The sequence below is a fragment of the Botryllus schlosseri genome, chromosome 10 (genome assembly GCF_051294905.1).
Source record: "Botryllus schlosseri isolate E-star chromosome 10, Bs_hap1, whole genome shotgun sequence".
NCBI lineage: Eukaryota > Metazoa > Chordata > Ascidiacea > Stolidobranchia > Styelidae > Botryllus > Botryllus schlosseri.
In genome coordinates this window covers 25,664,491-25,691,031 of record NC_137245.1, presented here as the reverse complement: position 1 = coordinate 25,691,031, position 26,541 = coordinate 25,664,491, and the positions used below count along the sequence as shown (strand labels likewise).

Below are 26,541 nucleotides of genomic sequence, written 5' to 3'. Positions count from 1 at the left end.
AGTTGTCATGAAGATGCAGTTGACCTTTAAACGACACTTAAATTTCACTCCTGATAAATACATATCTGCTATATAGTAGAAATTAATTTCAATTCATCAATATCTTAGATTCATCTAAGATAATACCAATCTTGTTTGCAAAGTTTTTTTTTTACTGCTGGAACATCCACGAGCCACTTTTATGAGTCATGCATCACTGATTTGTTGTTGCCAGGCTACCCGGCATCTGAAACTTGGAGGAAGCGACTTGAACAGTGCATCTTGTTGATAAATGATGTCTTGTGCAGAAAATCATAGTAACCTTACATTTACTTTGACTAGTTTCAGTTAAAGCGACGATTTTAACAATTCAACCGCAATAAATATATACTGCTGCATGCGATGGTTCGTTTGACAGCGGATTACATCGTCAAATGCAATGGCCATACAAAACGTCAAAGAGATGAGCCAACAAACAGATATCTGAAGAGACTGACCCATTTATACATGGCGGAAAGGAACATAGAGGCCATAGTGAGTTATTTTAAATGAATCTAATTGGTGGTGATTGATATAATATTGATGATAATATCGTTCAGGACAATTTATCAGCTTGTCGCAACCTTGCGGTGCTGTATCTTTATGACAATAAACTGAATCGCACGCTCAATCTGGGAACCGCGCAAACCTTGACGCATCTCTATCTTCAAAATAACAACATCACCAAAATAGAAGGAATCGGACATCTGTTTAAACTGACCAAATTGTAAGTTTGTACTATTTTTCGTTGTCGTTAATTTCAAGTCTTGTTTCGTGGCAGTCATGATTTTAAATTTTAGGTATATCGGATATAATAATATATCAGTTGTCGAAGGGCTGCAAAATCTATCGCTACTGTGTGAACTCCATATTGAGCATCAGCGAATACCAGTCGGGGAGAAGCTGCTATTTGAACCGAGGACCCTGGCGGGATTATCTGTGAGTTTGATATATGTAGAAATCATCACCGTGATGGATCACTAGTGATGGTAATTTTCAACATCATATTTGTGCTATGCACTCAACTTAAGCATAACAATTTCACTCAAGATTTACCGCATAGCGTAAGATGTACGTCATCGTAATTCAAATGAAATTAATCTAGTACCTGAACTTCAATTATTTGTTACTCAAATGGAACGTACTTGAATTATTTGGTTAGAGTTACCGGTTACATTAAGTTGAGGCAGTGGTTCTCCACCTTTTTAATCTTACCTTCTGTAAGGGAATAATAGTTTTCCATCATACTCTAGCACTTCGCGTGTCGTGGGTGCAAGATTTAGGAAAAAATCTTCATTGTTGGTGAAGACTTTTTTTAGTCATCAGCTTCCCAAATGCTTTTCAGAACTTTGATCCTATGAACCTTGGGCCATGACAGTAATATAGAATAGACGAAGCTGAAAAGATCCAAGTACCACATGCCCAGAGTGCACACATACAATTTTCATTATCTTTCATACTTGTGATATATTATATATTTCGAATTGAGTCGATTCTCATTTTCCAGTAAATATATTTGCGTGGATTCGATATGATGGTAACAAACGAATCAATATTTTATAATCTACCTATGGACATAATTTTAGTAATTGCATTCAATGTTTGTGCTGCATATTATTTGTTTCAAACTGAATGCTGTCGGTTTGTGTTTTGTGTAGTGCCCTGTAAAGTTGCACAGTTGAGACGCAATCAGTGCTGCGGCCGTTGTTAGTTGCACTAAAGCTGCACTTTTAGTGACATTTGGTATTCAAAGTGGCTGTGAGGGTTCCATTTTTCATCCAATCATAAAAATCTTTTATACCGCAGAAATGTCTCACTGTACTGAACGTATCCGGGAATCATATGGACAGCGTCTGCGAATTATCGCCTCTCGCCGAACTCGTATGCTTGTTCGCAAATGACAATCTGCTGAACGATTTTGACGACATCAATCAATCACTAGCTGCTTGGAGACAGCTTCAGAAACTGGAACTGACTGGAAATCCGATTTGTCACAAGTCAAAGTACAGAGATAATGTCGTTGTGGCGTCGCATTCGCTAGGTACTGAGCATCTGACATGTCATAGATAGGTCTGGGCTAAATCGTACCTGAGTGATTCTTAATAAACTAGAGCCGAGTAGCATGTAGAACAGTGTGAATGATATGGAAAATTCAAATATGTACCTTTTATCAGGGTTGTAACCAAGTCAAAAGGCTCCGAGTCACAAGTCAATCTCACTTTTATAGTTTTGACTCCAGTCAAGTCGAGTCATTTTCAATTCATCACCGAGTCAAGTCAGTAGGCAGAGGGTCGAGTCCGAGTCATGGTAATATGACTCGAGTCTGAGTCCAAGTCATTGTGTTGACTGTTCAGTTTCCAGTTAAAGTCTTGTTAAACCCACTTTTTATAACTCAGTTTGGTGATATCGAGTGGTTCGCCTATATAATATACTAATTTTTCTCACTTTTAGCAGTTTCTGGTCGCATTTTCAAGTACCGGTACCAATAGACGAATCCCAATAGTGTGGTTACTTTACTATTCTCCGAAATTACTATGAAATATTGGCCTTTGCCGTCTGAGTCTCGAGTCATGACTTGGTTTGAGTCATGCGCAGAGATGTTTCGTATTCTGTGGTAGGATCAATCAAGGTTCACAGCCTTACCCAGTGGGAAATAGTATCGAAACTATAATTCTCGTTGATAAATTTGCTCTTAATGGCAAGGAACCTATATTTCCAGTACTCGAATCATTGCACTCAGTCCCGGTCGTAATTGGTCAACATGGCGACTTGAATGTGCTGGTTTTTACAGAACTTCTTGACGGCAAACAGATCAACCATTTGGAAAGGAAATTTTTGATGAGTTGGAAAGCGTCCAAGGAGGCGAGACGGCGAATGAAACTTGAGAGCCGCTTGATGGGTCAGTGATCTCCGATTTTCTTTTGTGACTCATATTCGGAATTCAATCAGCCTTTCATTTGTCATCCGACCGTGGCAAAAGAAAACAATTAATTTAAAACTTACTCCGTAATCGCTTTAATCTGACACAAGCCTTCATAGGTATTGGTATCATTGGTATATAGGTATCATCATAGGTACCGCTTCCAAATTTTTGATGTTGGAACATCAATTTCTATATATTCTATTGCTAACAATACTAGTTTATTTTGTGGTGTATTGAACTGATAAAAATTGCTAATAAACCGAACCGAGAACAATTACATCATTTCAATACACATATTTCCATACATTGAAAGATAGGAAGGTGTCGAAACGACTTGGAGTAGTCTTCGAAATCAAACGCCCACCTTGTGAGGATGTCATCAGAATACATACAAGCCGTTTCTACCATTGCAGAATTTTTTTTCATTATTATGACATCATTCACACACAATCTATACCAGGGATGTCAAACTCAACTTGGGTCGCGGGCCGGATTCAAACCATTTGATCGCTCGCGGGCCGGACCTATCGAATAATTCTAAATTGTTACCTCCAAATACATTTGTTTTCATTGGGCTGCTTCATTATCATTAATTTATCTTCATGATACATAATAGTCCTTATTGCAAATCGTAGGGACTCGCCTCTGCGGATAGCTATTCTTTTTCTGTTTTCCCAGAAAACTTTCAACTGAGTGCGCTTTTTGCCTTCTCCAAATTCCTAACAGTTCCTAATCGTGTCGGCTCAAAACTATAATATTGGTCGGGCTCTAGTCACAACTATATCTCTATAGCTGTTTAACCTTGCGATTTCAACGCACAGGCGCCAGGAATCTACCTCCGCTGAACGGGAAAATGCATCCGCCAGCCCCTCCACCGCATTACACCGTAGGCGGCTTGCCCGGCGCTCGTAAACGATTCGAAGCGATACTGGCAAAATCCAGAAGCTTGCCGGCGTCCGCGATGCCACAGAAGGGCCAGGAGCTGCACCACAAGGCGTATTCGTCAGCAGTGGCCATGCAAAACGGTTTTGCGCCGACCCTCGGCAATAAGAGTGCAAGCGACATGACGAATCTCAAGTAAGCGTAGTCGACATAGTTAACAATTAACAATGAAAGAATTTCCCAACTTAAATACTACTTTTCAAATCCAAAATTTTCTACTTCAATAACTTCACTTAGGCTACCGGTTGGAATTGCGCCAAATTTGTATACGTCCTTTCATAGACAACTTAAAAATTTCATGGCTTATCCCAGGGGTTCCCAACCTGTGGGTCATCGCCCCTTGGGTTCCCACCAGGGTTGTAACCAAGTCACAATACTCCCAGTCACAAGTCAATCTCACTTTTACAGTTTTGAATCGAGTCAAGTCGAGTCATTTTCAATTCACCATCGAGTCAAGTCCGAGTCCAAGTCAGTGAGCAGAGCCTCGAGTCCGAGTCATGGTATTATGACTTTAGTCTGAGTCCAAGTCATTTTGTTGACTGCTCGGTGCTCCGTTACCAGTTAAAGTTTGTTAAACCCACTTTTTATAACTCTGTTTGGTGATATCGAATTTTCCTAACTTTTAGTAGTTTCTGGTCGCATTTTCAAGTACCAGTAGCAATAGACGAAATGCCAATAGTGTGGCTGATTCACTCTGCTTCGAAATTACAATGAAATGTCGGTCTTGGCCGTCTGAGTCTCGAGTCATATGACTTGGTTCGAGTCATACGCAATGACTCAAGTCAAGACACAGACCGACTCAAGTCGAGTCAAGTCATTTCCGTATTTTGAGAAAATGACTCGAGTCAAGTCGAGTCAACAGAAAATCATGACTCGAGTCGGACTCGAGTCGAGTCATTACAACCCTGGTGCCCACTAGGGAGCCTATTTCAGAGGCTATAAAAATGTTTTTAAAACATAATTTTTTCAATTTATCATCTTTATGTCCACTTCACTATAATTTTATACACCTGATTTCTAATTAAATGTAGTTTTCTAAATATTTTGAAAGTTTGAAAGTAATATGGGGGGGGGGGGGAGGGCATTAAGTTTTTTAAATTTTCAAAGGGGGTCACGGAGCCGGTAAAATTTGAAAAGATGTATTTGTTTTGTAATTTTAAAAGTTTAAAATTGGAATTGACCCAAATGTGTTGTGTAGCTAACAATGTTGTAAAGTAGCCAGTAAAATTTGAATAAGAGGGTTATTTTTGAACAGACCTGGTGGTGAGTAATGAAATGCTTTTACTTTTTCGGAGTTCTCGAATAGGTTTTTCAAACTTGCAAGCGCTACGAACTCAATCAGTTATGATTTTTGACTACTTCTACTCAAAATTTTTTCAGTTTTTTAGGCAACACCAAGTAATTTTGGCTCAATTCCAACCCGTAGAAGCAAAATTATTGATACTCAAAATTTGGGATTTCACATCATAGCATTTACTTTGGGTAGATCTAAAATAAATAAATTAAAGAATTTACCACCGTGAATACAATTTTTTGAAATCCAATATACTGTACTCCAATAACTTTTGCTGGTTGGAATTGAGCCAAATTTGTTGTGCATCGATTTTCCAGATAATCCAATAACCTGTTGGGGTAACCAGTAAAATTTGAAACATTTTTATTTTTATTTAAAAATGGCGTGCAGCATTTTTTTAGGCAACCTAAAAATTTTATCAAGTGGCCAGTAAAAGTTGAAAAAAAGTTATTTTTGAACAGCCCATATACTTGAATAAAATTTGAAGTAGCGATTTGCAACTAAGTACAGTATTCTGGGTCTAGCGTTGCCTAGAATACTTGGAAATGTCGAGGAGAAGTGGAAGTTTAGAATAAGTAAAAAAGTAAGTATTCTACTTTTCCATGAAAAACTGAAAATTTCAAGTAGAAGTAGTGTAAAATTAGGGGAAAATCATGACCACCATAGTTAGTAGTGCATGTAGGTATCCTGAGCACTCCAACCAAGTAGAAGTACCTCGCCACTGAACACAGCTGTTAATTTCGTGTGACTAACATCTCCGATTCACAGGAGTCAAAGACAGATGACGCCTCACCCCAACGCCTCCCGAAAACCCCGAAATTTCCCCGGGAACGGCGCCCTAAACGACAGCTTCGACGCGCTGGGGCATGAAGCCCACAACGGGACCAACCCCACCAACCAAACACCCGTGGGACACAAATGGAGCGCCCAAAACCAATCCAACCAAAGACGCGTGGCCCACCGGTCAGTGCTCAATGGCTACTTGTCCAGACCGGTCAAAAGTGAACAGAACCTGAAAGAACAAAGTCCCATCAGCACACAGGGATTTACTCCGTTCAAAAAACCTGAATTTACACTAAACAATGACTTCAAGGTGCCATCTGAGGGTGCGGCTACGCTGGCGAGTCGGGCCATGTCGAAACAGCACAACGGACTGTCGGCGGAACATCCGAATTACTCGCCGATGGCGCCGATGCCGTCGCCAAGATTAGAGGGCGGAGAGGTCGTGCCTAAAATGAACGGGGTTAGCCCGCGGCCGATAACGGTATCGCCGTGATTGATCTCGGGTTATTTCGCCTTGTTGGTCTTTTTTACCGCTATACTTTTGCACTATTTGTCTGTATGTATGCTGGGCTGGGCAACATCGAGTACCCGAGCGGTTCGGATCCGAATCGAGTATTGGGCTTCGAGGCGAGTCGAATATTGGAGGTAAAGAACTGCAATATACAATTGAATAGTATATTCGTATTGAATAAACCCGAATATTTCCGGCTGACCCTCGTCGAGGTAATCTTCAGCGACTAGCAGGGAATTGTATTGTATAACAACAATCGTGTTACTAAATATGACGTGACCGGCATGACATATCAAATAGTCGAGGCAAACAGATGTCCTAAGCTCAATGTACTATTTTTAGACTATACATGAACTCCTGCTGTTGGCACAAACTAGTTTGGTACGTTTAGAATAAAGTCGAATCCAGGGCACGCAAATGAAAGAATCAACCACATCTCCAGATGATATTCGAGTCCAACTCATTGTGATCTCGTAACACTATGAATGACTTGGAAAGTTTAAATGTGTAACTTTGATGCGACCAAAAATAAAATAATGCCAGTCATACTGCCTCCACGGCCAGAAGAAAGTATCGAAACTATCATTCCTGTTCATAGAATATCTCGCAGTGGAGACAGGCGTATCCTTTCAATTACCAGAAATACGTCTCTCACTGCTTGGCTCGAATCGTTGCAATTAATACTCGATTCGGATTCGATTACCCGAATCATTGGGCCAAGCCCCAATTGAAGGGATTTAGTTTCAGAATTCTTCGGGAAATGTCGATCCTTCCGCTAAGTCGCTACGCTACGATACAGCTGTGTCCGAAGCTGCGGAAGTCGTTTGTCTCATTTTATATGTCAAGATTCTTACGTCACAATGTATGTACGCCTCGCTGAAGACGCGAGTACCGTAGCGTCCGTACGTACAGTCATTATACGACACGTGTCGTCTCGAGTATAGATAATGAAGGGTTTACCTTAGTTATCTATAATTTGGAGACTGCGATATATTTGAATACAGCACTGCAGCGGAACCTGAGTGTTGCGCGCCCATAGTTGTTTTTCCCGCGGCTTTTGCAACGCTGCTGAGACACTTGTTAGCTATTGAATATGCCGACAACGTGTGAGGTATATCAATTTTGCTTCTTTTTTTTTGCTGCGACGCCGCGATTTTCGTATTTCTGCTTATTACAAATTTAGTCTCGCAGAGAGTCTTGCTTGTCCTTGTCGGGGCTGGTACCGAGATTTGACGGAAGGGTCGGATTATAATTGTGTAGGGTCGTCAAGTTGAATTTGTAATGTTGTTTTAATGGTGCTTCGACTATACTTTGGTAATTGCTACACCAGGCGGATGCACTTCATTATGATTTCTGAGCTGCTGAATTTTAGCACGTCCCACGTTCGTCCTATCACGGGTTTTGTAAGACACCACTTTCGCGGATCGTGTGGCGAGGAGCAGCCTAGATAAGCCCCCAACACTTGGATAGGGTAGGGTTGCCGCACGTCCGGAATTACCCGGACATGTCCGGAATTTCAATGTTCAAACTGCGTCCGGGAGGAAATTCTAAAAAATGCTTCAATGTCCGGAATTTTCATCGCTTGAAGTAGGCTCAACACTATGATCCTTTTATGGGGACCACCGCCCTCGCAAAAACTGCAATCAAAAATAAATAAAAAGAGCTATCAATTACAGAAATAAGTCGAATTCGAATCGCAATTATTAGAGAACGGTATTTTTCAAGAGCCGGTAAAGGCATAGTTTGGATGGGTTAGTCAAAGACAGTGTAGTGTGTCTAAACCTGGGGGTCGTTTGTCTTTATTCTGAGGATCGCAAAAATGTTGAACGTAATTAGTTTCCAAAATAGGCCGTGTGTAGATCTGGGCAAAGGTGCTGACCTTTATCTAGTAATCAACTTATCAAATTTTGAGCTGAGCCTACGGGACATTTTCAAATTAGGAATTGAGTCGCGACCATAAACCGTTGGAAACCACCTAGTGTACAACCTGCTGGTGCGGATCATGAATAACCTTTCCCGTGTGACATGAACATTGAACATGGCTTAGCGATATACAATTACGCTCCCTGCATTTCCCAAGTCACCATCCTCCGCAAACTCTACCGCTAATTCTGAAAACTTGGGCGATGAGAGAATAAAAATAATATGTGGAAGAACCAATATAATTGACAGAATTTATTCACAAAAGCTGATAACTAGTTGCATATAGTAAGTCCCCTCGAAGTTACATCGATTACCATATCCTATGGTCGGCTCAAAATTAGTGTTTTGGGTGTGAGGTAATGAAAAAATGTGGTTTCGGTCCGGGTTACAACACATAACTGCACCGACCTAACAGTATAGCAGGGCTGTCAAACACACGACTGCTCAGTGCTCAGTCCTCACCACTCTTTTATGCAGCCGATACGCAACGCTTTGCTGGTGTGACGTCATATTGACAGACTATGTGTTCTCACCTCATTTTAAAACCCGCTAGTAGGAGCTAAAGAGTGTCCTAACTTTGAGTCAGAAAAATATGGTAACCCTAGGATAAGGTCGAATTAGTACTAATACCTGGAGTGTCGAAGTGCAAGAATTCGGCCACCTTCTAGTCATTGGCTGCGACCCGCCGTCGTGTTAACCCTGAAAAATATCGTGATTCGTCAGCGCGAAATTGACTCTTCGTGCAATGAAAAGATTGTCCATATATCAAATATGTTGTGGAGACGACTATGTATTGATATCATTCGCGACGTAAATGTATCGTTGACGGACTACCAGCATGACTGCATGTTGTTCGCCTAAATCACAAATACAAGACGCTGGTGCTGGTCGCCTGGCTATCGAAGTACGATGCCATGATTGATCTGGCAGAAATATTAGGCTACATAACTGTACTGCTGACTTACAGGCGACGAGGTAAGGAATATCGTAGAAAGGAAACAAGGGGATCTAGAATATATACTGGTACAGCAGTATGTTTCAAAGTAAATGTCAAATCAAGGCCAAATTGACGAGTATGTAAAGGTATCATTCGATAAATCCGATAAAATCCCAGAATGAAAAATGCTATTATGGAGATTTCAGCTAAGCAATTCAAATTTGAGAAACACTCGATGAAGTAAGCCCATGGAAGAAACAGGTACAGCGTAGCTATAACAAGTAGCAGAAACCCCTGAACGTTAAACAGGGAAATTTCTGGGACTCGTTGTACATACAGCTGACAATCACAGTAATACATATATTCTATATAAATTCTATTCGATGATAAATGTTGTGTTGTCCTACGTGCTATCACATACATAGGCTACTCAACTCAGATGCGTTTTCGAGTCAGGAAGAATTAAACACAACCCCGTATCCGATTATGCCAACATTCCATACATATATAGCCAATACTTCTGGAGGCACAACACTTGAATATTGCAACAAGTAATATAATATCGGCTGAATCTCATCAGTAGCAAACGTTACTAAATGCGGTCCACCAAATTCGAAACATACAAAGAATTACGCCACAACAATTAAATTATCTCTATATTTCGAGTTTAATTGACCGCATTTATTAACGTTCGTTCTGACGATGGTCAATCAAAAAGCTTCGACTGTGCAATATCAACATCTTGTATATTGCTGAGACGTTGAATGAATCCAATTGCCTTGCCATCTGAAAACAGTGCGTTAACCACCATTTTTATAAGCCAAGTCCTAAGTCCACTTCTGAATAGTAATAATTCTTGATGTGATCTTTGGCAAGATGTAAAATTTGAAAGCACGACGCATACCCTCGCTCTTCTAATTCGTCTTGCTACATCTCAGTCGCTCTTACACAAGTTGATTTACTGTACGTTAGCCAAGGCGTTGGATAATTCAAACTGGATATCAACTGAAATTTCTCCTCATTGACTGGTTTCATATCGTTTCCACGCCCCATTATGTAAAGATGGCGTTAATACCAAGAGTTGATTATCCTGGGAACTAAGTATGTCCGAACATGGTCGCTGGTATGTTGTATTTATATCACTCGTTGAATCTTTTCTTTATTTGCATTAGCTCATTCAGGCTCTTAGATCTAAATTGAAGTGATACTACTTATGTTGCTGAGATATTTTGGTATTTACATTCCGATATTGTGAGGAAATTAATAACGATCAAAAGTAGTGCGCATCTCGCTAAATTGTTCGTTCGTTGGAGTTTGAATCTTGTAGCGGGGCTATTATACATACCATGTAAAGTAGCTCCTACATGTATTTGTGGTAGAAGTGTACTGCTTACGTTCGATCTTCCCAATCAAAAAGTCTGATCGCTTGAGGATGGATGGACGAAGATTGTAAACCAATCTGGTTATCCACCTATACCTGATCAGTGACTATTATAAAATCCAAATTGAGGGCGGATATAACAAAGTTAGCTGATACGGAAGAATGCTAATCGTGTGATTAAATACTGCTATTCGCGACTTATCAAGTTGGAAAAGGTGACCGGCGATGTTTAGTCCAGGTGTCACGAGTTTTCAATCAAGCGGCGGTATCTGTTGCTTCATAATGCCTAAACGCGTTATAGGCTGTTTGTCAGTTGTCAATTTGTTGAATGAAACAGCAGCCTGCTGATAACGAAAATAAAAGTCGTGTCCAATTTGTACTGTACAGCTAAGAAACGCATTATAGAATGTTGATGTCGCTCTGCAATGGTGGGTACATAATTCGTTGATTGTTTAGTGAAGCCATTACCTAGGAGACAAACGGCACAGTCATTATCGGAAATATTTGTGCGTAGGAATAATACGCATTGTCAGTGGTGGCCCTACGAACGGGGGGGGGGGGGGGGGGGGCTGAATGAGACTTACCGGGGGGCCCCTATCAGTATCTATCCGTAACTTCTAGGGGGCGGAGCCCCCCAGACCCCCCTTTCGCTTCGGTTATTATTATCTATCTTTCACCACCACAAAGGTTTGCCCAGGTGCTGGATTCGGCCATGTCTATTTTGCATGTGTGCAAGGATAGACTACATCAAAACTAAGTAATTCTACCGCATGCAGAGACGTGATGATTATCGGGATACGGGACTTTTCTAACAAATGCAGTGATTTGATGATGATTGACACATCTGTACGGAATCATGTTCTTGCTTGGTGCACGGATTTCCATGTTTATTCGTCATTCTCCTTGAAAAAAATCGCAAAATCCAAATAGGGGGGCCCCTTCGACCAGGGAGGGCTCCGGGTGACCGCCCACCTCGCCCACCCCAAAAGCCACCACTGCGCATTGTAATCAGTTTTTATATATAACTAGTTATCTATAGTTTGTTCCGGTTTGTTAAATCACGAGATTTACACTAACTTTATGCGATGCGATCAACGGGTTTCCTTAAACCTGGGTTGATAGATCCTGACGAACGCGATAATCGACTTTATTGCTAATCCAACTTTATTATCTCCGCCCTAAATTAGCACATAGTAACACACATATATAAATTATTCCCTGTACGCTTGAATATGAATACGCCTGCGAATCACAAACAAGCCTCAACACTTGTCACAACATCGAGATACTGTATATATTAGTTCCGATCGATTGATGGCGATCAATAATATTTAATATGTCAAAAATGAGCGTGGTTTGTCGGGGACAAATTTACTTCGTCAAATTTATTTTCCGGACATTGTAAGTTTTTAGACATTGTTAAATCGGATATCGATATCTGACCTGGACGCATATCTTAGATTGTGTGATTCTACTTCACTTATGTAGCCTAAAACTCGTATTGTGTGCCACTGATAACACATTCAGCTATAAGAAAGACCAAACACTATAATGAACATATCCCAATTTGAATGCTGGCATTCTCCTCACAACCAGTTTATGAACCATGAAATTCACGATCCTTCTCTGTGTCTCTTCAACGAAAAATTCTATTTGCTGTTTTTTTCGTTGTACGAGATACGTTGTTTCCGTGTAGGTCTATCTTATCCGAAATGTGATCATGGCCTATATATATATTTACTGCATGGATATATTTTGATGCCTGAGAATATGTAGCTTAAAACGCGACGGCAGTACGGACGGTACTCTGTAGTTCGGTTCAAGTGATTGGTTCACGCATGAGCGGTAAAATACAGTGAGCTTTGAGACCTAAGTTGAAGCCAGTGTTTGGCATATATACCAAACACAATTATTACTTCCTCCGTTCAGATCTCCAACAGTTTAGAATTCTGTACATTTCTCGGATACAAACTATGGTAACTCTCCGGGAGATTTTATTGTGCTAAGATACCGTGACGAGGATGACACTACAACAAATTGTAATTCGATTAAACAACTGCTATAACGTGATTGCGGTATCCCAGCGAAACCGACGGGAACGCTGAAAATGCGCGTCGCGCAATCTCATGCGGTCTCGTGGAAACGAATTGGGTTGTGATTAATATATTATGAAATTGATCTAACTTCGCGTCTGCGTATGCTTGGTGAATGTCGTCGACATCAGTGGTTCTCAACCGCCGGTCCGCGACAACTTTCCTGCCGGTCCGCCAGGCATTTTACAATTTTATACGTTAATTTCAAGGTGCAATATATTGAAGGCTTGTACATTGATAAAATCAATAAAGCATCAAAATTTCAACTGATTGAGAACTTCGTGAGGTAGCATTAGGTCTGGAAACATTGGACTTGAAGTTCAAGCCGTGTCATTTGACAACATGTGAGCGACCATAGTACAAGCTGATTTGCTAAAATGCGCAGTTTGCACGATGATTCGTTTTCCATTCATTCATTTTGTGCAGTATAGTAACTATAGTAACTGCCACACTACAACCTCCAATTGATAGCGGCCGAGCTTGAAGGAGCCAAAAGTTATTGTGAATGAACATAAACTGAAGATTATTTTAGTTGAAACTGCATCCAACTTTTAAAAACAAAATTTCACAATTTGTCCCCAAAATGTCACTATCTAGCACCATATACTTGCAAAAAACGGCTTCATACTCAACATTTTGGGTTGATTTCAATTTCTGAAAGTCAACCGGTCTGCGAAATATTTTTTGAAATTTTACCGGTCCGCGAGGTGAAAAAGGTTGAGAACCACTGGTCACTGGCAAAGAACTGTATTAGGTTATTCGAGGTTGTGCAATATTGCCGATAGGACCGAAAAATCATTTCGTCAGAAGAGGTGGTCAAAGTAGTCAGAGTAACCGTCGCTACTCAAGTAGAAGTAGAAGTAGCGCCGGAATTTCTACTCGAGTAGAAGTAGGAGTGGTGGTTCACAAGTAAGTAGTAAGTATTCTACGCTTATTTTTGCCTACAAAACTGAAAACTGTCAAGTAGAAGTAGAAGTGGTCTAAAATCACAACTACTTAAAAAGTAGTGTGAGTAGGCACAATCGACTTCAAGTTCTTCAAAAAGTAGTACTTCGTTACTAACCCCCTCTGTTCGTCAGCCCCCCGAAAAACGTTGGTCTTGGTCCCACCATAGGGTGATAGACCAAACCCCCATCAGGCTATACGTTTTTGCCGCTACTGATCACCAAGATACGTTGTCTTCATCAGTGAGTCTGCTTTTAACACATAACCGCGCAGAGCGCGAAAACTTTCTATAACTCATGGTTGAATCGAAAATGATCGGGAATTGCATATATATTGCTATAAATTTTTAACCGCTCTCTGCTCACGTAATCAGATTTACCTGTAGAGCTGAGTGAGGTGTCTTGGAAAATGAAGGATCCGTAGATAATATTAAACATATTCGGGCTGGCCCGTTGGTATAATGACTTCGTTACATATGTCTTTGTGCGTCGCGGCGCGGTAATGGCCGACGCCGAAATGCCCACTTCAATAAATCACGCGTGTGTTTTTTTTGGGAAAGGGTACCCAATAATCAAGGTATTTGGCAACACAAAATCGCGCAGCGCGCGAACAAATTTTGAAGAAGTTGCATCAAATTTCCCAAAAAGACTATATAATTTACTTAAATTCACGAAATAATTTTGGGCCCCTTCAGAGGTTTGGGGTGCGGCAGTTACGCTCCTGATAGCTGACGAAGTGCAAGGATGGGCCCCTGCACATACGAGGTTTGTATCAAGAACTTCACAATTACCTAGGCCAATGGTTGTTGTGGTGTTGTGTGTGGTATTCATGGTGTTTGGCGACAACAGGTCAACTTTAATCATTTTATTCCGTCGCTGCCGACTTGTAGCACGGCCCACTTCTAAGCTTTTATAAGACACCGATAAGCCAATGGTTCGTTACCGGTTTTCCATGAGCCTGTCCCAAGGGTTCCATGGACGTCAAATACACACACCCAGTCCACACATGATTCATATGGGCTGTGATAATACCAGACATGGGGTGATTAGTTAATGAATGTAATCGATTGCGATTACGATTACTTCTGAATCCCGCGATTACGATTACGATTACGATTACAGCAAAATCAGGAAGTAGTCGATTACGATTACGATTACATTGGAAAAGTTATCACGATTACTCACGATTACATTTGTTTTGCTTCTCAGAAATAATCTTAAATGATACATTGGACGCCAATATAAGGATTGTGATGCTTGGCGTAATGTGATAACAACTTTCTTTATAAATGATGCGTCGTTTGCTTGTTACGTCATAATGTACACATTTCCCAACTTTATAGGGGACGATTTAATGCAACCAACGATTTGCATTCTTGCCAGGTCCGTAACTGCCGCACCCCAAAACGATAGAGTGGCGAGCGAGCTCGAAGGGGTCTCAAAAGTATTTCGAAAACCACTATGAATTTCAGAGAGATTCAACTAGCTTAAAAGTTTTCTTCGAGCTTCGCGATTTAAATGTCTCGAAGATAGCGTGATTTTGAAATGCATACCTCTGCCTCTCAAAAAAAGTATGGAAAATTTATAGGAATATGCAGTTCGGTGGCGGTCATTACCGCGCCACTACACACCAAAATGACTTTTCCAGTGTCGGCCAACATGCGACTCCACGGAGTGTGCTACTGAAGGTAGACCTTTGGCGAAACTTGGGACATGTGTGTCCACTGTCAATAGCCGCGCTGGGTGGGCTTGAATAATAATCATGTCCTTCCAATTTGAGCCCACAATGCAAATACCACCCAGGGCACCCACCGAAAACATGAGGCATGACAATTTGTGTGTGTGTTACCCACGAAAGTTGTTTTTAGTCTGCTACATTTGAGCGACTACAACATCATGAATTCTGTGTCCCCAGCATACAGGTAAATCTGACCATCGGGGGCTGAGAGAGGATTACAGATGGAATAGTAATATAATGAAAATACCAATAATATTGACGAAATTCACTCTTCAACTTGAAAATTGACTACCCTATGGGCCCAAGACAAGCATTTAGAGTGGGGGACGAATTGCTGTTTCGGTCCTGATTCTATAGCTACAACCCTCGCTAGCATAGTATATTCTTCTTCTTATTATTATTACAAATATGAGTGGTGCTTTTCGCCATAGTATATAAGAGGATGGCTATGTTGGGTAAAGAATTGTGAATAAAGATCGGCGCCTGTTTCAAGTACAGAGCAGATAAATATATCATAAAATTCTGGCTTCAACTTAATACAGATGTTGTAAGGTGCCGGTACGAGAAACGGCAAAGAACCGCTCGGTTATGATATATACCAGCGGCTGTTGATTTTTAATGTTTCGTTGTAGAAACCGTAATACGATTGTTGATATACGATGTTCTTTTCCACTCGCTACTAGCTGTTGACGATCACTCTTGACGAGTGTCAGCCGAAAATATTCGGGTTCATTTTCAATATGAATATACTATTAAATTGTAAATTGGAGTTCTGTACCTCCAAGAAGGTATTTAGAAACCGTAATGTTTTGTTTGACGACTACGAAATTTCAACTCTGGTGTACGTAGTACGTATTAGGCCTACATTAGCCTTCTGCTCGCCAAGCAGCAACGGTCGAACTGCGTGTACCTGGGCATAACCAAACATCAATACATACGTTGCTGTTTGAAACTAGGCATAGTGGTGATTATTATCCTGCTGCGAGGTAAAGGCGTCTGGAGTGTATCGATAACTTGATATAGCCTACTGCACGGCTATTCACTATGTAAGGATACTTCTTACGCAATGACGTAATAATTAGCAGTGGCGTTTGGAAATCAGATGTTGGTGCTATCATTAACCTGGTATATCTCTCCCTTGTTCACGAATGTTCAGTTTATGTCATAGTCCTTGTACAAAGAAAAAGTAATCGTTCTTTCACAGAGAAATCGATTAGATATGGGAAGTAGTCGATTACGATTACGATTACTTCGGAATTTTTTCGAATGTAATCGATTGCGATTACGATTATTTGAAAATGCTGTAATCGTCGTAATCGATTACGATTACTAATCGCGATTACCCCATGTCTGGATAACACGCCCGTCTTGGTCAGGTTCCATGGACGTCAAATACACACACCCGGTCCATACATGATACATATTCTCTGTGATGATACGCCCGTCTTGGTCATTATTGGTGCCAGGTAATTAGGCCCGGTCAGTCTTCAAATTGTAAGGTTACCATATGTCCTCCTTTTGGATAATTTGTCCTCCATTTTGAGAATTCGTCCTCCTATATAGCTTTGACAGGTACGGTTGTCATACGTCCGGAATTTCCCGGACATATATGGAATTTCACTGTTTAAACTGCGTCCTGGAGGAAATACTGAAATATACCTAAATGTACGCAATTTTGAAGGCTTTTGAATCCTCGTAAATCAAAATAAACAATATCTTATTTTGCTGCGCGATGTAGTGTCGCATATGTAAATTTTGGACTGCGTAGGATACCCATACGTCCTCACAAAAGCTAAAATAAAAATTAATTAGAATAACCATCATTTGCAGTAATAAGACTAATTGTAATTGCAATTTTAACAGAGCCGTAAGAGATAGTGAATGGTTCTCAAGCTTGGATCGCGAAGATGTTGAACTTAATAAGCGTCTAACGTATAGACCATGAGTAAGTCTGGGCAAAGGTGCTGGCCAATTTTTAAGTAATCAGCTACCTAAATTATGAGGTGGGCCACGGAACATTTTCAAGTTGGAAATGGAGTCGCGACCATGAAAATTCGGAAACCACCGGATGTGCAACCTGCTCGTGCGGATCGGCATTTCGGCCCATAAATAGTCTTATCCATGTGATATGAACACGACTGAACGATGTACAATTACGTTCCCTGCATTTTCAAAGTCATCAACTCCACCGGCTCTACCGCTAACTTTGATCACGTGGGTTGAGAGAGGATGATTATTTTTAGTGATAGCCTATACATGGAAGAACCAACTTTATTGACCGAATTCATTCACAAAATTTAGCAACCATATACACATAGAAACCAGATGCAGGGAATGCCTACATGTCCGCAATTTTGAAGGCTCGTAAATCAAAATAAACAATATCTTAGCTTGGGGAATGCGTATGCTACTTGGAATTGCGGCAATTCGGCAATTGCACAATTCGAGCCAATCCACAAATTGACTCGAGTCGAGTCGAGTCATTTTTCATTTTTATGAAAGTGACTCGAGTCAAGTCGAGTCACCAAAAGATCGCGACGCCAGTCATTCCAACCCTGGAGTCAAGTACTAGTCCAAGTCCGGGAGCAGAGGGCCAAGTCTGAGTCATGGTATTATGACTCGCGTCCGATTCATTGTGTTGACTGCTAAGTTTCCAGGTAAAAAGTCTTGTTAAACCCACATTTTATAACTCTGTTTGGTGATATCGAATGGTTCGGATTTATAATATACTGAGTTTGCTCACTTTTATCAGTTTTTGTCGCATTTTCAAGTACCAGTACCAATAGACGAAATTCCAATAGTGTGGATACTATACTATTCTTCGATTTTACAATGAAAAATGCCGGTCTTGGCCGTCCTAGTATCGGGCCATATGACTTGACTTGGTTCGATTCATGCGCAATGACTCGAGCCGATTCACGGTTAATTTTTAGGTGTGTAGCTGGATGCAAGTTGTGATGTATTTTTGTTGCACGACTCATCGAAAATTTGGGGTTACGCGAAGGCTTGCAGACTAGCGTAAGTGTTCCACAGCTTAGTAAAGGGTAATAACCACAGTGATAGAATGACCGATGGTAGAGAGTCATGTCGTTAGTCGTAATTTGTAAGCGAAACAAGTAACCATGACGATGTGCGGGAGATAGGCACCATTGTGAATTTCTGGGTTTCTGTTGACGTTACCGACTCTCTATAGTTTATTTCCGAAAACCAAGCAACGCCGCGCACGACTTCTGGTTTCGTTCAACTTCTCATCAGACGACACAGCTAGAAATCCTATTGATGACGCAACAAAGCGAATCGTGCATGAATGAGTTCAGCCAAATATCAATGACGTCAACGCATTTGAATGCACAATACACAAAACATGCACATGCACATGAACAATACACTAGGAGATCTCGGCAATTCTCCTTTTCACAAAGGTAACTTTTAATATCTTTATATAAAAATTGATTGCTGAAGTATAAAGAAAATTTTGGCCGAAATCCAGGATCTCTCGACTTTCACCGCATCGAATAGTTCATGCAAAAGGTTCAGCTATCTCCTCTATGCTGAATGCTGCTGAAAGTGAAACAGTCGAGTTCTGGATGCCCGTTTCACAGTCCTTACATGTCTTTAACAAACGGTGGTTAGTCGGATTTATGATCGGTGGCTAGGTTTTGGCTCGTGCTTGCAGCATCACTTGGCTGGAACAGTGGAACATACACAGGCCACCCAACGCATCATCTTGACAGCGATTCAATATGACACCGAGACACGAGGTTGTATAGTTGCTCACAGCTGGTGTCACCGAATGTCAACTATTCTTCGTTTTGTAACGATTCGCTAGCTATGATCCATTTCCCTTTGTTGCATGACATCGGAATAGTATGGTGGCAAGGAAAAGCAAAATTTTGCCTCGGGATAGATTGGTGGGGATTCGAGCTCTATGACAAATATCCGCTCTTCCTTTTGTGTTCCAGTTGTCACCAAATTGAAATCCGCCTTTCCTTTTTTAAGATGCTCGGGAGGACATATTCGCACAACGTCATCTGCCGGTTCAAAATGTTATACAGACATTAATTATTATCTATATCCATTCGGGACTTTTTGCGATATCATTTTTTATGAATGTCCCAACTCCTAGTGGAATCTTAGTATGAGTAATCGCTATATTTATATATAATTTTCAACAATGCATTGAAAACGGACCATTATCATTCTGACACGTAGTCATAGCGAATTTCCGTTCATTTGATGAGGATATGATAACTATTATGACATATTACTCATAGCCTCGACGTTCCCCTACTCAACTGAGTGACCTGGCCCATAATGGATAAGTTAACTATATGACGTATCGTCTGCTGTGAATAGTTTCTTATCCTGTGGTATCAAGTCCTAGATCAGTGAAAATCATACAATTATATCGATGGTTCATTTTTTCTAACCCTACGAGTCATAAAGAGTTTAAATACTAGATTTAATGAAATTAACGGAAATCTTGGACATCCTTAATACATGAAAGTGGGAAACTAACAACCCGGCAATATTGTTACACATTTATCTTCGGAACTAAATATTTGCCCATATTAGTTGACAACTCGCTTCCGAAGCATCGAAGCCATAAACAGGGGCGCGCGTCTGTCTTACCGTATGTAGGGGGATTGTCCTGGCACCGATCGATTCCGTTCTCAAGATCATCATCTGAAGAAGAGCCCCTCGCTGTACAACAACACCAGACGATGACAATAACTGTCAATATCACCAGCGATGTAAATAAAATCTTCAACATCAGCATTCCCGCGCTGTAGAACAAATAGAAAATGAATTACCTGTTTTGCCACACCATGCATGCCCTGCTCTTAGGAATACTGTAATACTGTTGAAGGCATAGCCTATTGATCTATAGATCGTGAGTTTTCGTGTTTACTATTTGCAGTATTGGAGTTACGATGAAATTACATCAGAATATACGAGTCATGTTAAAGCGGATATTTGTAAACAGCGAGACTTATCTCTGTGGTCACTTCATCGTGTGGTTAGATGGAACGTATTTTTGGCTATATCATCCAGTTATTCAGCAGTTTATATCACCAAACTAACTGTTTCAGATACAAGATTGCATACAACAATCAAACATTCGAGGTAGGCCTAGATGTCAACTTTCCACGTACCTGCGATCTTCAAGAATCTCTTCATCTTCAATGACCTGACCTGAAAAATTAAAGAATATTTATTATTTGTTCTTTGTGCAGTCGATAGTCAAATGGTGATATACTGCGGAATCTTGCCAAATGTGTAGCGTCGATATGCATATAGGTTTACTACAATAGCGATCGCGTTTTTTTTGAAGGTTTGAGTTATAACGGTTTCTAATACTTATGCGTACACACCTTATTCATTTTAAGCGTAATGTTCTATAGTAATTAATTATTTTTACTATCCAAATGGGACGAAGTGAGAAAAACCGAACGTTATAACGACAGGACGCCATACAGGCAACCGCAGTATAGTAATAACCTGATCTAAAATCCAAATCATATCATTTCCGATGTCATTTCGCCTAATTCATCAGAAATATTCGATTACATTACAACCGGTTCGTGTAGGTTCACCGTCGTAACTTACCTCGCCCCATGGATGGACCGTAAAGAAAAATTAAAGTTGCTGTTATCAACATCATGATCCTGTAGATACTTCGTTGGCGTATATAGCACGGTATATTGAAGAAGCTGAGCGGAGTTTGTTTAAATATTGCAATACAATGATGACTCACGCTGTGTCATTCCGCTTATGACGCTGCTTGATTTCTGTGTCTCTCGTATATGCATTAGCAAGACAAAGGCTTATTAGATACGCAGCACACGAGTGAAAGTCGCAACAGATTGCTACTTGTATAAGTCTAAGCGCGGGCGTATAGTAATTGGTGCTGATTAATGACCTCTGTGCAATATTCACTTTTGCTATTACTGATTACTGATTACTGATGATAGTCGTGATATTGCTTTTATATATCATAAAATGTACCGAATACCCTTAGGATTTTCTGAAATACAAAGTAGTTTTGGTGTATGCTCGCATCACTTTTACGAATCATAGATTGTCACAACATGGTCAAAGACCCCCTGTATCAAGGTAGCGGAAGATATTTTGGAGGGTTGCGCATATTTGTGGTGTCATTAAGCCCAGCTACCTTTGGTACGGTCGTACGGTCGTTTGGGTCAGCTTCGAAGTCAACCAGTCATTACCGGACTTTTTAGGTGGTACGCGAAGAGTGCTGTGAGTATAATGTCATACTTCAAATCGACACGCTTCTGCATAAGAAACAGTAGAAAATATCTCATTAAATGGCGTCTCTTGCTATCCATTGGTGTTGCGGTGTAGCACACGCAGGACTAACCAATAACCACCGATATTTTCAAGTAACATAATAATTCAGGTGGAACGCCACGTAGTGAAAAACAAATTGGTGGTATACGTAGGATTGCATTTAAAACAAATGGTTGTTTAAAACACAGTGTTTTAAACAAAGGTATTTTTTCAAGTTGTATAATATTGCCATAATTGTGTAAATACTTTCCAAAAAACCTGTTGCTTGAGCGTAAGGACGGTTTCCATCCCACCCGATAATGCCGACGTAGGCTATACGATATGGGATGGTTGGAGCCCGCGAAATAGTCGGTTCAACAGCTATAGTACGTGTAGATATAGATCGTTGGTACGAAATAAATGTTATGATGATGATGACCGCTGACCGTAACAATGCTGCATGACTATTTACTCCTGGTTGAAGACACTTTTGGTCAGGGGTTGGAAGCCTATTTCTTCAGAGGAGCTATATTTACCCTGTACTTTCAATTGTTAATGTCAATCCACTAAGACGTCACAATTGAACATTCGTGACGTCACGGCTTAAAAAAATAAAACAATAAAAACATGTTTTGAGAGAGAAAGAGAGAGAGAGAGAATTTTTTAGTCATCATTGCAAAATAACAAAACAGTAAAAAATAGCATAAACTTCAGAATCACGGACACATACAAAAAAAATGGTGACAGTGTCAATTTCAAAGAAAATAAGATGTGTACGAATATGATATACAGTTCATTGAATTGGCCAATATGTTTTACGATTGCAAGATGAAGCTGCAGCGAAGTGATCTGTTGATCATCGAGTCTACTGCAGCTGATTGAAGTAGATTGGCTATAAATTGCATACATCGTACTGCAACGGTGAATTATAAGACTGACAGGGTAAATGTAAGAGCACATGTTAGGATAAATGGAGGAAAAGAACAGAAATTGTACTGGTCTGAAACAAACAAGATATGTTGACCGGTACTAATTCGCACTAAAAATACATTTTAGCTTTTGTATGATTCAATAAGGAAGGCACGATACATGGTTTTAAATACATATAAAGTATTGCTCCTAATATGCGAAGGAATGGAGTTCCATATTAGAGGACCTTGATAGGCAATGGTTTTGTGATGAGCCTTAGGTAAATACAGATTCATAACAGAACCTCTTGTGAAATGGGAATGATGTTCACTGATAGGTGTAAAATAGTCAGAGAAAATGTCAGGTAGGGTGTTATTGTAGAACTTATGCATCAAAATGCCGACTTCAAATCTATAAATATCATCGATTTTCAAAATTTTTAAATTATAATATAAAGGGTTAACGCGATCTCTACGGTTGGCAAGGCATATTAGCTTGATGGCTTTATTTTGCAGGCTCCTAACTCGATTCAAATGTTTCTCCCATATGGATCCCCAGAGAATGATACCATAAGTTAGATGAGAGTGAAATAGAGTATCATAAATCATTGTCCGTGTGGACTGAGGTAAAATAAAACGTGACTTTCGAATGATACCTATGGTTCTAGATAGCTTGATGCAAATAGAGGTTATATGTTCACCCCATGTCAGATTGTTATCAATAACTATACCTAAATAATGTATGCTTTTCTGTAGAATCAGGCTTTCCCTATTCAGCCTTATATCAATCTTACTATTCGAATTCCTTCCAAAGAGCATACAGTGAGTTTTTGAGGTATTTATGGTTAATCTATTATTATTCATCCAATCCAATATTTTTTGCAGGTTTGAGTTGCAAGAGGACTCCAAATCAGTTATATTGTTTGACGACAGCATCAGAGATGTGTCATCTGCAAATAACTGGATAGTAAAGTCAGAGGCATTATTTAAGTCATTTATATAGATCAAAAACAAGAAGGGACCTAAAACGGATCCTTGTGGTACACCCATTTCAACTATTGATTTATCAGATGAAAATTCGTTACTTTTGACAAATTGACTTCTAGTGCTCAAGTAAGACTCCAATAGTTTATACATCACTCCTCTAAATCCATATTGATGTAATTTGCCTAGTAGTATAGTTCTATCGACAGTGTCAAATGCCTTTTGCAGATCTAGATAAACACAAATGGTTGATAGATTCTTAAACAAGCTCTGATAGATGTTATCAACACTGTCAATTACTGCATGCAAGGTTGAGTGGTTTTCTCTAAACCCAAACTGTTTTTTAGATAATATATTAAATTCATCTGTGAAGTTGGTTAATCTAATTAGCATTAATTTTTCTAAAATTTTAGAAAAAACAGGTAATATTGATATTGGTCTATAGTTGGATAACTTGAGTGTATCTCCTTTTTTGAAAACTGGAGTCACTCGTGCTACTTTGAGACAATCAGGAAAGATCCCAAGTTCGAAACATTTGTTAATCAATACAGTGAGGGTTGGCGCTGTTATGGATATGGTTTCCTTCAAAATATTAACAGGAACACCATCAGGCCCTGTTGCCGAGTTTTTTTTTAGATTGTGCACAATTGTGATGATCTCATTCTCTGTTGTTGGTTCAATAAAAATTGAGTTAGGTTGGGGCCTACCTAGGCAGTTCTTGTAGGTTCTAGATAACACATGTTTATCTGCAAGATTTTTTCCAATGTTCGCAAAGTATTGATTAAACTCATTGCATACGTCTTTCTCAGCAGTAATAATGACATTTTCATTACTGATTTTCGATGGAAATTTTTTTGGTTTGGAGGTTTTGAATAATCGATTACAGAGATTCCAGGTTTCTTGTTGATTCCCTTGAATCTTCTGGAATTGGTCCCGGTAATAATTGCTTTTAGATTTTTTCTTCAATTTTGTAAGAATATTAGTGTACTTTTTGTATAAAATTATTTTATCAGCATTGCCTGATAAAAAGTGACTTTTATATAGTTTACGTCGAGTTGCTATAGATTTACGGATTGCATGAGTGAACCAAGGTTTGGTCGAGAACCGGCGTTCTTTGCGCGTTAGTTTGCGAAGAGGTGCGTATTTGTCCAAAAGTGAATTAATACAACTAATGAATGAGGTAAAGCATTGGTTAATGTTATTGGGTTCGGAACTGCAGACGGGTTGTAGGTCAGTTAATGCTTCAGTAAGTTCGGATGAAAACAAATCAAGTGAGAGTCTTCTATAGTCGCGAATAAAAGATATTTTTGGTTTAACTCCTGGAGAGGTATTAGCAATCTTACAGAATATTGGCAGGTGATCAGATATGTCACTGATCAATATACCAGAGTCGTGCTGAGAGTAGCTGTTCGTAAAGATATGATCAATCAGCGACTGAGTCTTTTGAGTTATTCTAGTAGGATCATTTATCAGTGATTGACAAGAATAGTTAGTTATAAGATCAGCTAATTCCCTAGAGTATTTATTTGATGTTTTAAGAAGGTCTATGTTGAAATCTCCTAGCAGGTAAATTTGAGTACTTACTTTTTACAATTTGGACTCTGGAAAGTAGAAGTAGTTTGGGGTAGGTTTGCTTCTTCAATTTTGTGAGTGGAACTGTCGTATGAACCGGCTGAAATCCCCTGTATCATTATATACACAATTAATTCTCAAAGATTACAGCTATATTTGTAGTCAGGATTACCATATTTTGTAGCTCAAATTCAGGACAATCTTTAACGCCTACTAGCGGGATTAAGAACGAGGTCTGATCACATTGTCTTTCAATATGACGTCACACAAGCAAAGTTTTGCCTATCGACTGTATACGGTAGTGGAGTGGAACATGGGTTTTGAATCGGGCAATCTCTAATGTAATCTTTGATGATTGCTATGGTTTGCAACCGATTTCTTTGCGGGCCGGATGAAATCGTCTGGTGGGCTGCATCCTGCCCGCCGGTCATTCGTGTATTTGACAGCCCTGAAATACTGTTAGGTCGGTTCAGTTTTCTGGCTGTGTGTTGTAACCAGTAGGTCCGAAACAACATTTTTTTCAGCCCCCTTCCACCCCAAAAAACACTGATCTTGGGTCCACCATAGGGTAATCAATGAAACTTCTTGGGGGCTTACTATATGCATCTGGTTGTTAAATTTTGTCTGTGCGCTCAATCAATATTATTGGCTCTTCCATGTATTACTCTTATGCAGCAGCAGGTTTCACATCCGGGGGTTTCTAACCTTTTATGGTCTTGAGCTCGTACCCTCATTTCCAATTTGATAATGTTTCGTGACCCAGCTCAAAAATTGATAACCTGATAATTTAAAAAGCTGAATACTTTCAACATCTTCGCGGTCCCCAGAATAAAGGCAAACGACCACCAGGTTTAGATTCACTGTATTTGAATAAAGCTTCCAAATGGCCTTAAACATATCTGGCAATATACCATGATCTTATAATTGCGATGACAATTAGACTTATTTCAGTAAACGATGGTCATTTTTATTTATTTTTGATTGCAAAATAATATTGTTTATGTTTATTCACGAATAAAATTTGAGCCTACTTCAAGCATTCAAAATTCCGAACATTTAGGTATATTTTAGAATTTCTCCAAGACGTAATTTTAACAGTGAAATTCCGGACATGTCGAGGAAAATCCGTACGTAGGCCTATTATTGTAGTGGCATTTGTCACCTTGCGTTAGTCGCGAAAACACATCGTGCAATAACTATAGTAGTCATTTCCGATTAACTACTGAAAGGATGCGAGTCCGAGATCAAATCTACTCTGTTAAACTACTTACTAGAACAGTGGTTGCCCACCTTGACCAA

The 26,541-nt window shown here is 39.8% G+C and overlaps 3 protein-coding genes across 4 annotated transcripts in view; 2 read left to right on the top strand and 1 right to left on the bottom strand.

Moving 5' to 3' along the window:
- LOC145447973 (uncharacterized) overlaps window positions 1–26,541 on the top strand; it is a 389,824-nt gene that overhangs the window by 20,313 nt on the left and 342,970 nt on the right. The gene's annotated exons all lie outside the window — the stretch shown is intronic.
- On the top strand, window positions 253–7,665 carry LOC145447964 (protein phosphatase 1 regulatory subunit 42-like). Its single transcript, XM_080326262.1, has 7 exons — window positions 253–513; window positions 579–745; window positions 819–957; window positions 1,825–2,059; window positions 2,810–2,917; window positions 3,763–4,018; window positions 5,946–7,665. The coding sequence occupies exons 1-7, from the start codon at window positions 382–384 to the stop codon at window positions 6,451–6,453; spliced, it is 1,545 nt and encodes a 514-aa protein (XP_080182388.1). The 5' UTR covers window positions 253–381; the 3' UTR covers window positions 6,454–7,665.
- Window positions 18,403–21,348, bottom strand: LOC145449163 (uncharacterized). Its single transcript, XM_080327634.1, has 4 exons — window positions 21,098–21,348; window positions 20,644–20,683; window positions 20,120–20,274; window positions 18,403–19,518 (listed from the first exon to the last, which is right to left on the bottom strand). The coding sequence occupies exons 1-4, from the start codon at window positions 21,150–21,152 to the stop codon at window positions 19,313–19,315; spliced, it is 456 nt and encodes a 151-aa protein (XP_080183760.1). The 5' UTR covers window positions 21,153–21,348; the 3' UTR covers window positions 18,403–19,312.

Bases quoted from the DNA above. Each gene is read 5' to 3' on its own strand.
- LOC145447964 (XM_080326262.1), top strand. From the start codon at position 382: ATGGTTCGTTTGACAGCGGATTACATCGTCAAATGCAATGGCCATACA. The intron at 958-1,824 runs GTGAGTTTGATA...TTTATACCGCAG, and splicing joins GGACCCTGGCGGGATTATCT to AAATGTCTCACTGTACTGAA. The intron at 2,060-2,809 runs GTACTGAGCATC...TGGTTTTTACAG, and splicing joins TGTGGCGTCGCATTCGCTAG to AACTTCTTGACGGCAAACAG.
- LOC145449163 (XM_080327634.1), bottom strand. From the start codon at position 21,152: ATGATGTTGATAACAGCAACTTTAATTTTTCTTTACGGTCCATCCATG. The intron at 20,684-21,097 runs GTAAGTTACGAC...TTAATTTTTCAG, and splicing joins CGGTCCATCCATGGGGCGAG to GTCAGGTCATTGAAGATGAA. The intron at 19,519-20,119 runs GTAAGACAGACG...TTGAACCGGCAG, and splicing joins GGACAATCCCCCTACATACG to ATGACGTTGTGCGAATATGT.